Here is a 14,071-nt window from a genome sequence, read left to right as displayed (position 1 = left end):
GCTTCTTGATATGCCACACCTGTCAGGTGGATGGCAAAGGATAAAGGCTCACTAACAGGGATTTAAACAAATTTGTGCCCAAAATGTGAGAGAAATATATTTTCTGTGCATATTTGACACGTTCCTGACCTGTTTTCCTTGTTTTTTAATGTGTTTAGTTGGTCAGGGCGTGAGTTGGGGTGGGTATTCTATGTTATGTGTTTCTATGTTGGGTTAAATGTGTTGCCTGATATGGTTCTCAATTAGAGGCAGGTGTTTGACGTTTCCTCTGATTGAGAACCATATTAAGGTAGGCTGTTCTCACTGTTTGTTTGTGGGTGATTGTTCCTGTGTCTGTTGCACCACACGGGACTGTTTCGTTTGTTCGTTCGTTTGGCTAGTCTTTCCTGTTCGTGCGTTCTTCGTGTCATTATGTAAGTTCTCAAGTTCAGGTCTGTCTACGTCGTTTTGTTGTTTTGTAATTTTCAAAGTGTTTTTCGTGTTCGTCTTGTCTTTAATAAATATCCATTATGTCTGCATACAACGCTGGGTTTTGGTCCGACCCTTACTCCTCCTCCTCATTCGAGGAGGAGGCATTAGACAGCCGTTACAATATTGAAAATTTCTGGGAACTTTCATTTCAGCTCATGAAACATTTCAGCTCATGAAACATGGAACCAACACTTTACATGTTGCATTTACAATTTTCTTTTCAAAAGAATTCAGACCCCTTGACTTTTTCCACATTTTGTTACGTTACAGCCAATTGATTAAATATGTTTTCCCTCATCAATCTACACATAATACCCCATAATGACTAAGCGAAAACAGGTTTGTAGACATTTTTGCAAATGTAAAAATATATAAAAATTAACTGAAATGCCTCAGACCCTTTGATATGAGACTCAAAATTGAGCTTAGGTGCATCCTGTTTCCATTGATCATCCTTGAGATGTTTCTACAACTTGACTGGAATCCACCTGTGGTAAATTCAATTGATTGGAAGGCACACATCTGTCTATATAAGGTCCCACAGCTGACAGTGCAGGGCGCCAGTGGCGAATTTGCCAATCTTGGTGTTTTCTGGCAAATGCCAAACGTCCTGCACGGTGTTGGGCTGTAAGCACAACCCCCACCTGTGGACGTCGGGCCCTCATACCACCCTCATGGAGTCTGTTTCTGACCGTTTGAGCAGACACATGCACATTTGTGGCCTGCTGGAGGTCATTTTGCAGGGCTCTGGCAGTGCACCTCCTTGCACTAAGGCGGAGGTAGCGGTCCTGCTGCTGGTTTGTTTCCCTCCTACGGCCTCCTCCACGTCTCCTGATGTACTGGCCTGTCTCCTGGTAGCGCCTCCATGCTCTGGACACTACGCTGACAGACACAGCAAACCTTTTTGCCACAGCTCGCATTGATGTGCCATCTTGGATGAACTGCACTACCTGAGCCACTTGTGTGGGTTGTAGACTCCGTCTCATGCTACCACTAGAGTGAAAGCACCGCCAGCATTCAAAAGTGACCAAAACATCAGCCAGGAAGCATAGGAACTGAGAACTGGTCTGTGGTCACCACCTGCAGAACCATAACGTTTTTGGGGGTGTCTTGCTAATTGCCTATAATTTCCACCTTTTGTCTATTCCATTTGCACAACAGCATGTGAAATTTATTGTCAATCAGTGTTGCTTCCTAAGTGGACAGTTTGATTTCACAGAAGTGTGATTGACTTGGAGTTACATTGTGTTGTTTAAGTGTTCCCTTTATTTTTTTGAGCAGTGTATATGTACTATACACCCTGTTCTGACAGTGATGTGCGTTCTAAAGCCTTATAATAAACTGTGCACAGTACCACAGGCCCACTTGTCAATTACTATGTCATCCCCTTTCAACATGCCTCCAATAATCAATCCTCTCATCAATACTGGATCCTAAATAGTACTTCTTTAGATCTTTGAATAAGGTAGCAACTACATCACCCAAAAACAGAATCACCCCAGTCCACATTATGTATCTAGAGTGTTTTTCCTACTGAGTAGACTAGTGTGTAAATGAGCGTGTAGTGTTGTGGTTATACGCTCAAAACATAACTGAACATATAACACCGAAACATGCATGAGAGCATCAGCTGTTCCGGACAACTGTGTGATCACGCTCTCCGCAGCCGATGTGAGTAAGACCTTTAAACAGGTCAACAGGGCCAGACGAATTACCAGGACGTGTACTCCGAGCATGCGCTGACCAACTGGCAGGTGTCTTCACTGACATTTTCAACCTGTCCCTGTCTGTAATACCAACATGTTTCAAGCAGACCACCATAGTCCCTGTGCCCAAGAACACTAAGGTAACCTGCCAAAATGACTACCGACCCATAGCACTCACATCTGTAGCCATGAAGTGCTTTGAAAGGCTGGTCATGGCCCACATCAACACCATTATTCCAGAAACTCTAGACCCACTCCAATTTGCATACCACCCCAACCGATCCACAGATGATGTAATCTCTATTGCACTCCACACTGCCCTTTCCCACATGGACATCTATGTGAGAATTATATTAATTGACTACAGCTCAGCGTTCAACACCATAGTACCCTCAAAGTTCATTACTAAGCTAAGGACCCTGGGACTAAACACCTCCCTCTGCAACTGGATCCTGGACTTCCTGATGGGCCGCCCACAGGTGGTAAGGGTAGGTAACAACACATCCGCTACGCTGATCCTCAACACAGGAGCCCCTCACGGGTGCGTACTCAGTCCCCTCCTGTACTCCCTGTTCACTCATGACTGCATGGCTAGGCACGCCTCCAACACCATCATTAAGTTTGCTGATGACACAACATCTGTAGGCCTGATCACCGACAACGATGAGATCTGGCCGTGTGGTGCCTATTCCCCCTCAGGAGACTAAAAAGATTTGACATGGGTCGTCAGATCCTCAAAAAGTTCTACAGCTGCACCATCGAGAGCATCCTGATTTCTTTGCATCACTGCCTGGTATGGCAACTGCTCAGCCTCTGACCGCAAGGCACTACAAAGGGTAGCGCGTACGGTGCAGTACATCACCGGGGCCAAGCTTCCTGGCATCCAGGACCTCTACACCAGGCGTGTCAGAGGAAGGCCCTAAAAATTGTCATAGCCTCCAGCCACCCTAGTGATAGACTGTTCTCTCTGCTACCGCACAGCAAGCGATACCGGAGCGCCAAGTCTAGGACCAAAAGGCTTCTCAACAGCTTCTACCTCCAAGCCATAAGACTCCTGAACAGCTAATCAAATGGCTACCGAGACTATTTGCATTGCCCCCCCCCCCCCCCCCCCCCCGTTACACTGCACACTCCGTTTACTATCTATGCATTGTCACTTTAACTCTACCTACATGTACATATTACCTCAATTACCTTGACTAACCGGTGCCCCCGCACATTGACTCTGTACCAGTACCCCCTGTATATAGCCTCGCTATTGTTATTTTACTGCTGCTCTTGAATTATTTGTTAATTTTATTTCTTATTTTTTACTTTTTCTTAAACTGCAATGCTGGTTAAGGGCTTGTAAGTAAGCACTTCACTGTAAGGTGTTGTATTTGGCGCATGTGACAAATAAAATGTTATTTTATTTGATAAGTGACGCATCAGGCCAACTGCTCACAACCAGGACTCATTCCCATGGCCTTACACAGAGGATCCACTCAGCACTCTACACTAATCTTTAGATCTCAGGGCTGCAGATACACACACATAGCCACACACACACACACACACACACACACACACACACACACACACACACACACACACACACACACACACACACACACACACACACACACACTCATACTCTCTCTCTCTCTCTCTCTCTCACTCTCTCTCTCTCTCTCTCTCTCTCTCTCTCTCTCTCTCTCTCTCTCACACACACATACAAACATGTGCACACACATTCTTAAATGGAAAAACATACTCACGTATTTCTCCCTAATAAATCCATACTTACTAAGGGACAGAGCGTCTATGAATACATACTCAGCTGTTCCTCTGTCAATGCAGTCACTGAAATGGATTCCCAGAAATCTTTTTATGTATGAAAGAGGCTTTAACTATTAAAAGAGGAACCGTTTGTCAAGGTTATTAAGAAAATCTATTTGATTTAATGTTATTTAACTGTCAAATGAAAGCCTTATATTAACTAAGTGGAGACCCTTACTGATAGACTCCCTCTTCATGTTTATCCAGGACAGTAGACTCTCTGAACTCTTATACACACACACAAACACATGCCCTTGGAACTGTGGGTAAAAATAACTAAAAGATGCTGCTAATAATAATAATGAAACCAGAAGACAGGACCCAGCTGTGCTGAGTGGCACATACGTGTGTGCGTATGCGTGTGTGTGTTGCCTGAATCACGGCCCTGAACGCACACAGCTGTGTTACCTGTGTTGACTTCAGACACCCTGGGGAGTGTTACATCATATGCCCTCCACCATCCATCCACACACACACACAAGCACAAATACCACCCCCACCACCACCACAACCTCATGTGACCCACAGAAAGAGAATCCCACAGAGCGGTGACATCACTGCTGCTTGGCTAACATCATAACTGCTGCTGAACCACATAGGTGATACCACAGTAACTGAACCTACCATAGCCCCAACCTCCCAATTGGCTGCTAAACACATTACACAGTCAATTGTGTTACATCGGCCTTTATGCTTGTTCTAGTCATATACAGTGGTCCTGGAAGGCTACTGGGTGTGCTAACCCATAATGTCTGCACACCTAAAGACCGCGTTAGCCCACTCAGCTAAAGCCTAGGTATTAGCACAAGTGTTTACTGTATGTCTCAGACAGTGTTATTGTATAAGACTCAACACACAGATATCGTTCCCTGAACCACCTCAGCTACATACAGTATTTCTCAAATAAAACATTATGACTATTCTGAACAAAAACGCACCGTTCATGCCGTTGTAGATGCTGCGGTGGTGAGGGGACAACTCGTCTCCAGTGGTCCTCCTCTGTACCCCCTCCCTGCCTGCTGGGGGGCTGCTGCCGTACCTCCCCTTCCCGTGCTCTGAACTGGGGCTATGGTGGAGGTTCTGGTGTCGTAACACTTCAGGGCTCCCCACTATCACCCGACCCTTCCTCAGATGCTCTGGTGTCCCCGGCAGTGCCTGTTTGGCCTCAGGGCTCCCACACCCAGCCCCAACCACGACCGGATTACCCCTGTGTCTCTGTGAGAGGTCTGGACTTGACTGACCCGGACCCTGGTTTGGCCCTAGCCCTTGCCCAGCCCCCAAGAGCTGTTTCTGGGCCAGCATGTCAGCACTGCTGGGTTTGGACTGAGCCTCGGCCTCCAGTCTAGTAGGGGATTTGCCGTGTTTCTCTGGGCTGCAGGGCCCCCGGAGGCCCCTGGGGTCAGGGATGGTGAGGGACCCCCCGCGGGGCCTGCAGGCCTGGGGGAAGGTGTGGTAGTCTGGGGTGGAGCTGTGGCGACGGCCTGTAGACACTGGGCCTGGGCCCTCTGGTTTGTCATGGTTGGAGCCAGGGTTGGAGCCCAGACCAGAGCCCTGGGTAGGGGGCTTGTGATGGGGCTGGTCGGGGTTGTCCGTGCTCCCCGCGCTGGAGTTGCTGCTCCCATCCCCCACGTCTCGGAGCAGGCACGTTATAGCCTCCCTAGTTTGAGACAGACTACTCTGGCTGTCGATGGAACTTCTGCACCCTGCACCCTGCACTGCTCCTCCCCCTCCTCCCCTCTCCTCGTCCAGTAGGATACACAGCTCCTTAAGCTCCAGGTTCTCTCTGATCACCTCTCCCTGGCGCTGCTCGAGCTCCTTCAGTTTGTGCAGGTAAAGGGACACCTCTTTTCTCATGAGGCCGGCGCTGTAGCGTCCCAGGCGCTGCCACTCCCGAGACACACGCTTGCCCTTCTGACGGTCGTCATCAAGGAAACAGCACAGGTCCCGCAGCTCTTGGTTATCCTCCTGCAGCTTCTGGTTCACGTCCTGGATACACACACACACACACACACACACACACACACACACACACACACACACACACACACACACACACACACACGCACACACACACACACACACACACACACACACACACACACACACACAGGAGCGAGCACAGAGGTGATACAGTTGAAGTCGGAAGTTTACATACACTTAGGTTGGAGTCATTAAAACTCGTTTTCAACCACTCCACAAACTCGTTGTTAACACACTATAGTTTTGACAAGTTGATTAGGACATCTACTTTGTGCATGACACAAGTCATTTTTACAACAATTGTTTACAGACAGATTATTTCACTTAAAATTCACTGTATCACAATTGCAGTGGGTCAGAAATGTACATACACTAAGTTGACTGTGTCTTTAAACAGCTTGGAAAATTCCAGAAAATGGCTTTAGAAGCTTCTGATAGGCTAATTGACATAATTTGAGGCAATTAGAGGTGTACTTCAAGGCCTACCTTCAAACTCAGTGCTTCTTTGCTTGACATCAAGGGGAAATCAAAAGAAATCAGCCAAGACCTGAGAAAATAAATTGTAGACCTCCACAAGTCTGGTTCATCCTTTGGAGAAATTTCCAAATGCCTGTAGGTACCACGTTCATCTGTACAAACAATAGTACGCAAGTATAAACACCATGGGACCACGCAGCCGTCATACCGCTCAGGAAGGAGACGCGTTCTGTCTCCCAAGATATTAGCGTACTTTCGTACGAAAAGTGCAAATCAATCCCAGAACAACAGCAAAGGACATTGTAAAGATGCTGAAGGAAACAGGTGCAAAAGTGTCTATATCCACAGTAAAATGAGTCCTATATGGACATAACCTGAAAGGCCGCTCAGCAAGGAAGAAGCCACTGCTCCAAAACCGGCATAAAAAAAGCCAGACTACGGTTTGCAACTGCACATGGGGACAAAGATCGTACCTTTTGGGGAAATGTCCTTCTGGTCTGATGAAACAAAATGGAACTGTGACCATCGATACGTTTGGAGGAAAAAGGGGGAGGCTTGCAAGCCGAAGAACACCATCCCAACCGAGGAGGAGGGGGTGGCAGCATCATGTTGTGGGGGTGCTTTGCTGCAGGAGGGACTGGTGCACTACACAAAATAGATGGCATCATGAGGATGGACAATTATGTGGATATATTGAAGCAACATCTCAAGACATCAGTCAGGAAGTTAAAGCTTGGTCGCAAATGGGTCTTCCAAATGGACAATGTCCCCAAGCATTCTTCCAAAGTTGTGGCAAAATGGCTTAAGGACAACAAAGTCAAGGTATTGGAGTGGCCATCACAAAGCCCTGACCTCAATCTCATAGAAAATTTGTGGGCAGAACTGAAAAAGCGTGTGCGAGCAAGGAGGCCTACAAACCTGACTCCATTACACCAGCCCTGTTAGGAGGAATGGGCCAAAATTCATGGGAAGCTTGTGGAAGGCTACCTGAAACGTGTGACCCAAGTTAAACAATTTACAAGGCAATGCTACCAAATACTTATTGAGTGTATGTAAACTTCAGAAACACTGGGAATGTGATGAAATAAATAAAATCTGAAATAAATAATTCTCTCTATTATTATTATTATTATTATATTATTCTGACTATTATTCTGACATTTCACATTCTTAAAATAAAGTGGTGACCTAACTGACCTAAAACAAGGAATCTTTACTAGGATTAAATGTCAGGAGTTGTGAAAAACGGAGTTAAAATGTATTTGTCTAAGGTGTAAACTTCCGACTTCAACTGTACATCACAGAAGAACCATTTGACATAGAAACACAGGATTATTATTATTATTTTTAAATAATATGTATTTATTATTAAAAAAAATATGAATAACATTCCACCCATGGGGACCCGTCATTTCGACTGCAGGCAAGGGCTACTACATATCTTCAGCAGTTCCAGCTCTTATGATAAGCATACAAGCAACAAGTGGTCCATTGGGTTAAATTATGTAAACCACTTGAAGACTACCTTGCTACCTTCAAACCACCTACCTTGGTTATTTTTAAGGAGTTTGCAGTGGTAAATTACAGCTTTTTTAACGCATGAATGATAATAATAATTAGACCATGGCTTTTTTCACCAGGAATCCATCAGACATCCATAGAGCAGTGCGCAAACTTGTGCGCACTGCATTATCAACATCACACCTGCCTCACCTTCAAACCCCGGATCTCTGTCAGGTGCTGCTGGAGTCGCCGGTTCACCTCCCGGATCAAATTTCCGTGGTCAAGCATGACGCCCATCTTCTCGGCTTCTGCCCTCCGTAACCGCCGCACCAGCTCCTCTTTCCTCCACTTCACCAGCTCCCCGTCGCTTATCTTGGAGAGTTCCTCCGCCGGACTCTCTGCGCTCTTGGCCATCAGCTGGGGCTGCGTCCCCTTCTCCATCGTTGAATTTAGGCTAGCCTACTCTAATGAGAAGATAACACTACGACGGTAACCTACTAATTCAGTGCAAAACCCACCCAAACGTAACTCCGCTCCTGCACTTACCCAAATGTACACTCTTTATCTAATGTCCAGATATTTATATCAATTTCATGTTTGTTCTCTCTCTCTGACGCCCATTTTGAAGCTATCCAAAACAAGCAGTCCTATATTCCCGCCTTTCTCAAAGTAGTCCGCACGCGGTCTCTTCTGGAGAGCCCATCGCCGGCTCGTGGGCTGTTTCTGGGCATGCCTGCTGCCTCGCACATAAAGCCTTTGCCTAGGGCTCTCCTGCTCCTGCGCTTCGTACAGAAGAGAGAAGTAGTGGCTGCAGATGCATCTCGAGAAGCAACGGTGCGTGATAAAATTCGACTGACTGGAAAACTCGTGCCCCCCCCCTCTCTCTCTCTTTCTCCCTCAGGGGTTGAGTGGCGAGGACGCGTTGTCTTCTTGCGCCATCTTCTGCATGATTTTATCCCTGTTAACCAATAGATTTAGCACAAAACTGTATTAATCGGGTTTCCAATCATATAACTAGGCCTAGTGTGGACTTTATTGAGATTGAAAACCCTGTGTAGATATTGGTCGGCATAAAAAGATCTACTCTGGAAGCTCGTTCCTGCCACCAAAAAAAGGAAAAGCGATCTGTATCACATGAATCCAATGTGCACGTTGAATTTCAGTCATTTAGCAGACACCCAATTAGGTTTAAGTGCTTTGCTCAAGTGCACATCGACACAGTTTTCACCTAGTCGGTTCAGGGATTCGAACCAGCGACCTTGACCACTAGGCTACCTGCCTTTGCATCAGGCCCTCTTCAATTTTCAAGGATAACCTTATGCATGTTCTATAGCCAATTACACATTGTGTGTGTGTGTGTGTGTGTGTGTGTGTGTGTGTGTGTGTGTGTGTGTGTGTGTGTGTGTGTGTGTGTGTGTGTGTGTGTGTGTGTGTGTGTGTGTGTGTGTGTGTGTGTGTGTGTGTGTGTGTGAGTGAGAGAGAGAGAGAGAGAGTTTGTGGTGATATTGTTCCATACTACTGGATTGGAGAGTTTTGTTGATGTTAGTGGGTGCCTGATTGATGACATTCATAAATTCAATGGGGGGGGGGGGGGCAATCTGGGATTGGTGTACATCCATGTTCGAACTTTAAAATTATTAATATATAGCCTTTGATTCTTGAAGAATGTCACTTCGTAATGAGTAACGGTCATACCCCATCAGAACCCAAAATATAAGCTTGTTTAACTCCATTGTTTGTAAACAATGCAATTGTAAACAAACACTGTACAGCTTCAAAACATATAATTATATATAAACATATAATTTTAATCTCATGGATGGTCAGTCCTCACATTAATATCTGAGTTTCAGGACTCAGGCTAAGACCCAGATGCAGACACAGGAGGTGGATAGTATGAGTCTCAGAGTTTTTTGATAGTACAAGGGGCAGGCAAAAGGTAAGTCAAGACAGGCAAAGGGTCGTAGTCCAAATCAGAGTGAGGCAGGTACAGGACGGCAGGCAGGATCAGGACAGACAGAAAGGTCAGAACTGGGAGCACTAAGAATAACTAAAGATAGAGCACAGGAAACACAGGAACACGCTGGTAGGACTTAACGGGACAAGACGAACTGGCAACAAACAGAAAACGCAGGTATAAATACTCAGGGGATAATGGGGGAAACGGGAAGGGGGTGGAGACAAGCACAAGACAGGTGAAACAGATCAGGCTGTGACAGTGAGAGTCCTTGCGTCTATGTACACTCAGCAAAAAAAGAAACGTCCTCTCACTGTCAACTGCGTTTATTTTCAACAAACTTAACATGTGTAAATATTTGTATGAGCATAACAAGATTCAACAACTGAGACATAAACTGAACAAGTTCCACAGACATGTGACTAACAGAAATTGAATAATGCTTCCCTGAACAAAGGGGGGGTCAAAATCAAAAGTAACAGTCAGTATTTGGTGTGGCCACCAGCTGCATTAAGTAACGCAGTGCATCACCAGATTTTCCAGTTCTTGCTGTGAGATGTTCCCCCACTATTCCATCAAGGCACCTGCAAGTTCCCGGACATTTCTGGGGGGAATGGCCCTAGCCCTCACCTCATATCCAACAGGTCCTAGACATACTCAATGGGACTGAGATCCGGGCTATTCGCTGGCCATGGCAGAACACTGACATTCCTGTCTTGCAGGAAATCACGCACAGAACGAGCAGTATGGCTGGTGGCATTGTCATACTGGAGGGTCATGTCAGGATGAGAATGCAGGAAGGGCACCACATGAGGGAGGAGGATGTCTTCTCTGTAAAGCACAGTGTTGAGATTGCCTGCAATGACAACAAGCTCAGTCCGATGATGCTGTGACACACCGGCCCCAGACCATGAGGGACCCTCCACCTCCAAATCAATCCCATTCCAGAGTACAGGCCTCGGTGTAACGCTCATTCCTTCGACGATAAATGCAAATCTGACCATCACTCCTGGTGAGACAAAACCGTGACTCGTCAGTGACACTTTTTGCCAGTCCTGTCTGGTCCAGCGACGGCGGGTTTGTGCCCATTGGCGACGTTGTTGCCGGTGATGTCTGGTGAGGACATACCTTACAACAGGCCTACAAGCCCTCAGTCCAGCCTCTCTCAGCCTATTGCGGACAGTCTGAGCACTGATGGAGGGATTGTGCGTTCCTGGTGTAACTTGGGCAGTTGCTGTTGCCATCCTGTCCCGCATGTGTGATGTTCGGATGTACCGATCCTGTGCAGGTGTTGTTACACGTGGTCTGCCACTGCGATGACGATCAGCTGTCTGTCTTGTCTCCCTGTAGTGCTGTCTTAGGTGTCTCACAGTCCGGACATTGCAATTTATTGCCCTGGCCACATCTGCAGTCCTCATGCCTTCTTGCAGCATGCCTAAGGCACGTTCACGGAGATGAGCAGGGATCCTTGGCATCTTTCTTTTGGTGTTTTCAGAGTACGTAGAAAGGCCTCTTTAGTGTCCTAAGTTTTCATAACTGTGGCCTTAATTGCCTACCGTCTGTAAGCTGTTAGTGTCTTAACGACCGTTCCACAGGTGTATGTTCATTAATTGTTTATGGTTCATTGAACAAGCATGGGAAACAGTGTTTAAACCCTTTACAATGAAGATCTGTGAAGGTATTTGGATTTTTACGAATTATCTTTGAAAGACAGGGTCCTGAAAAAGGGACATTTATTTATTTGCTGAGTTTATTTGAGTGGTTACATTTCTCCTGCCCCCTTCCTCAGCTGTTTACCAAATTAAGTGGCGGGGAGAGTGCTTTGTTATTGTTTGGGATCCCAGATTGCCCTTTAAAAGGGGTCAACCTGCAGGACTGTTCAATGTCCAGGATCCAGATTTACTATCTCATAATTATGACTAACATATCCCATAATAATGACTTACAATCTCATAATTATGACTAACATATCTCATAATAATGACTTACAATCTCATAATTATGACTAACATATCTCATAATAATGACTTACATATCTCATAATTATGAATTACTAGCTCATAATAATGACTTACTATCTCATCATTAAGAGTTACTATCTCAACTCTTAATCAGATCATTTTTGGGGGTGGCAGGAATGTGGTTTTGTATATGAAAGCTCGTTCCCGCCATTATTATGAGATACGTTTATGCAAACTGTATCACATGAATCACAGTTGTGTGTGTGTGTGTGTGTGTGTGTGTGTGTGTGTGTGTGTGTGTGTGTGTGTGTGTGTGTGTGTGTGTGTGTGTGTGTGTGTGTGTGTGTGTGTGTGTGTGTGTGTGATTCATTTAAATTAATTAGTTATAACCCATTAAAGGGGCAATCTGGGATGGTACATCATTTTGGACTTTTAAATTATTAAAAAGATACTACGGGATTTTGACAGGGTCAGATACCATTTTTATGTCTCTGTGTCCATAAAAATTCCCCCTTTGAAAGGGGTCGACCTGCAGGAATATATAATGTCCACGATCCAGACTCACTATCTCATAATAACGACTTACTGTCACGCATCCCCCCGGTACTATTTTTTGTTAAAAAGAAAGATGGGGGACTGCACCCCTGCATTGATTATCAAACTCTGAATAAAGCCACCGTTAAGTTCAGCTATCCTTTACACCTCATCCCAACCATCATCGAACAAATACACAGGGCGCAGTACTTTACGAAACTGAACTTGAGGAGCGCCTACAATCTGGTGCGCATTCGTGCGCATTCGTGCAGGCGACAAATGGAAAACAGCCTTTTCCACAACCACGGGCCATTACGAGTATCTCGTAATTCCTTTTGGCCTGTCTAATGCTCCTTCAGTCTTCAAGGCCTTTGCTGGAACGGGGTGTAGTTGTTTATATAGACAATAGTTTGGTCAATTCTGCTGACCGCGCCCAGCATGTCTCGTTAGTCAGGTCTGTGCTGGGTAGACTGTTGGAGCATGATCTATATGTTAAAACAAGATAAGTGTTTATTTTTCCAGCATATCCAAGGAGGGAGTGGAGATGGAGGAGCAACGTGTAAGCGCAGTCAGGTCATGGCCCATCCTCAACTCCGTGAAAGCAGTCCAGCGATTCCTGGGGTAAGCCAACTATTTCCGGAGGTTCATCCGGGGCTTCAGGACGTGCCTATTACCTCTCTGCTCTCTCCTTCCTGAGTGGTATAATGGCTCCGTGGGCCCATGGTGTTTAGGCGTGTGTACTATTGTTTGTACAGATGAACTTGGTACCTTCAGGCGTTTGGAAATTTCTCCAAAGGATGAACCAGACTTGTGGAGGTCTACATTTTTTTCTGAGGTCTTGGCTGACTTTTTTTGATTTTCCCTTGATGTCAAGCAAAGAGGCACTGAGGTTGAAGGTAGGCCTTGAAATACAACCACAGGTACACCTCCAATTGACTCAAATGAAGTCAATTAGCCTATCAGAAGCTTCTAAAGCCATAACATAATTTTCTGGAATTTTCCAAGCTGTTTAAAGGCACAGTCAACTTAGTGTATGTAAACTTCTGACCCACTGGAATTGTGATACAGTGAATTATAAGTGAATTAATCTGTCTGTAAACAATTGTTGTAAAAATGACTTGTGTCATGCATAAAGTAGATGTCCTAACCGACTTGCCAAAACTATAGTTTGTTAACAAGAAATTTGTGGAGTGGTTGAAAAACGAGTTTAATCACTCCAACCTAAATGTACACTGCTCAAAAAAATAAAGGGAACACTTAAACAACACAATGTAACTCCAAGTCAGTCACACTTCTGTGAAATCAAACTGTCCACTTAGGAAGCAGCACTGATTGACAATACATTTCACATGCTGTTGTGCAAATAGAATAGACAAAAGGTGGAAATTTTAGGCAATTAGCAAGACACCCCCAATAAAGGAGTGATTCTGCAGGTGGTGACCACAGACCACTTCTCATCCTGCTTCCTGGCTGATGTTTTGGTCACTTTTGAATGCTGGCGGTGCTCTCACTCTAGTGGTAGCATGAGACGGAGTCTACAACCCACACAAGTGGCTCAGGTAGTGCAGCTCATCCAGGATGGCACATCAATGCGAGCAGGTTTGCTGTGTCTGTCAGCGTAGTGTCCAGAGCATGGAGGCGCTACCAGGAGACAGGCCAGTACA

General features: G+C 45.6%; 1 protein-coding gene across 2 annotated transcripts in view; it reads right to left on the bottom strand.

Annotated features, from left to right (window-relative positions):
• Positions 1–8,814, bottom strand: part of ccdc85a (coiled-coil domain containing 85A) — a 42,963-nt gene extending 34,149 nt beyond the window's left edge. For both annotated transcript variants that reach the window (XM_055902355.1, XM_055902356.1), the window contains exons 1-2: positions 8,166–8,814; positions 4,934–5,981 (exon numbers count right to left, since the gene is read on the bottom strand). In XM_055902355.1, the coding sequence (XP_055758330.1) occupies positions 4,934–5,981; positions 8,166–8,396 (1,279 nt within the window). In that variant the 5' untranslated portion in view covers positions 8,397–8,814. The remainder of the gene's footprint in view (positions 1–4,933; positions 5,982–8,165) is intronic.
• Between the last annotated feature and the right edge of the window lie 5,257 nt (positions 8,815–14,071).

This window comes from Salvelinus fontinalis, chromosome 37 (assembly GCF_029448725.1).
Source record: "Salvelinus fontinalis isolate EN_2023a chromosome 37, ASM2944872v1, whole genome shotgun sequence".
In the NCBI taxonomy this organism is placed as follows: domain Eukaryota; kingdom Metazoa; phylum Chordata; class Actinopteri; order Salmoniformes; family Salmonidae; genus Salvelinus; species Salvelinus fontinalis.
The sequence above is the reverse complement of the archived record's forward strand: the minus strand, read 5'-3'. Positions and strand labels throughout refer to the sequence as shown.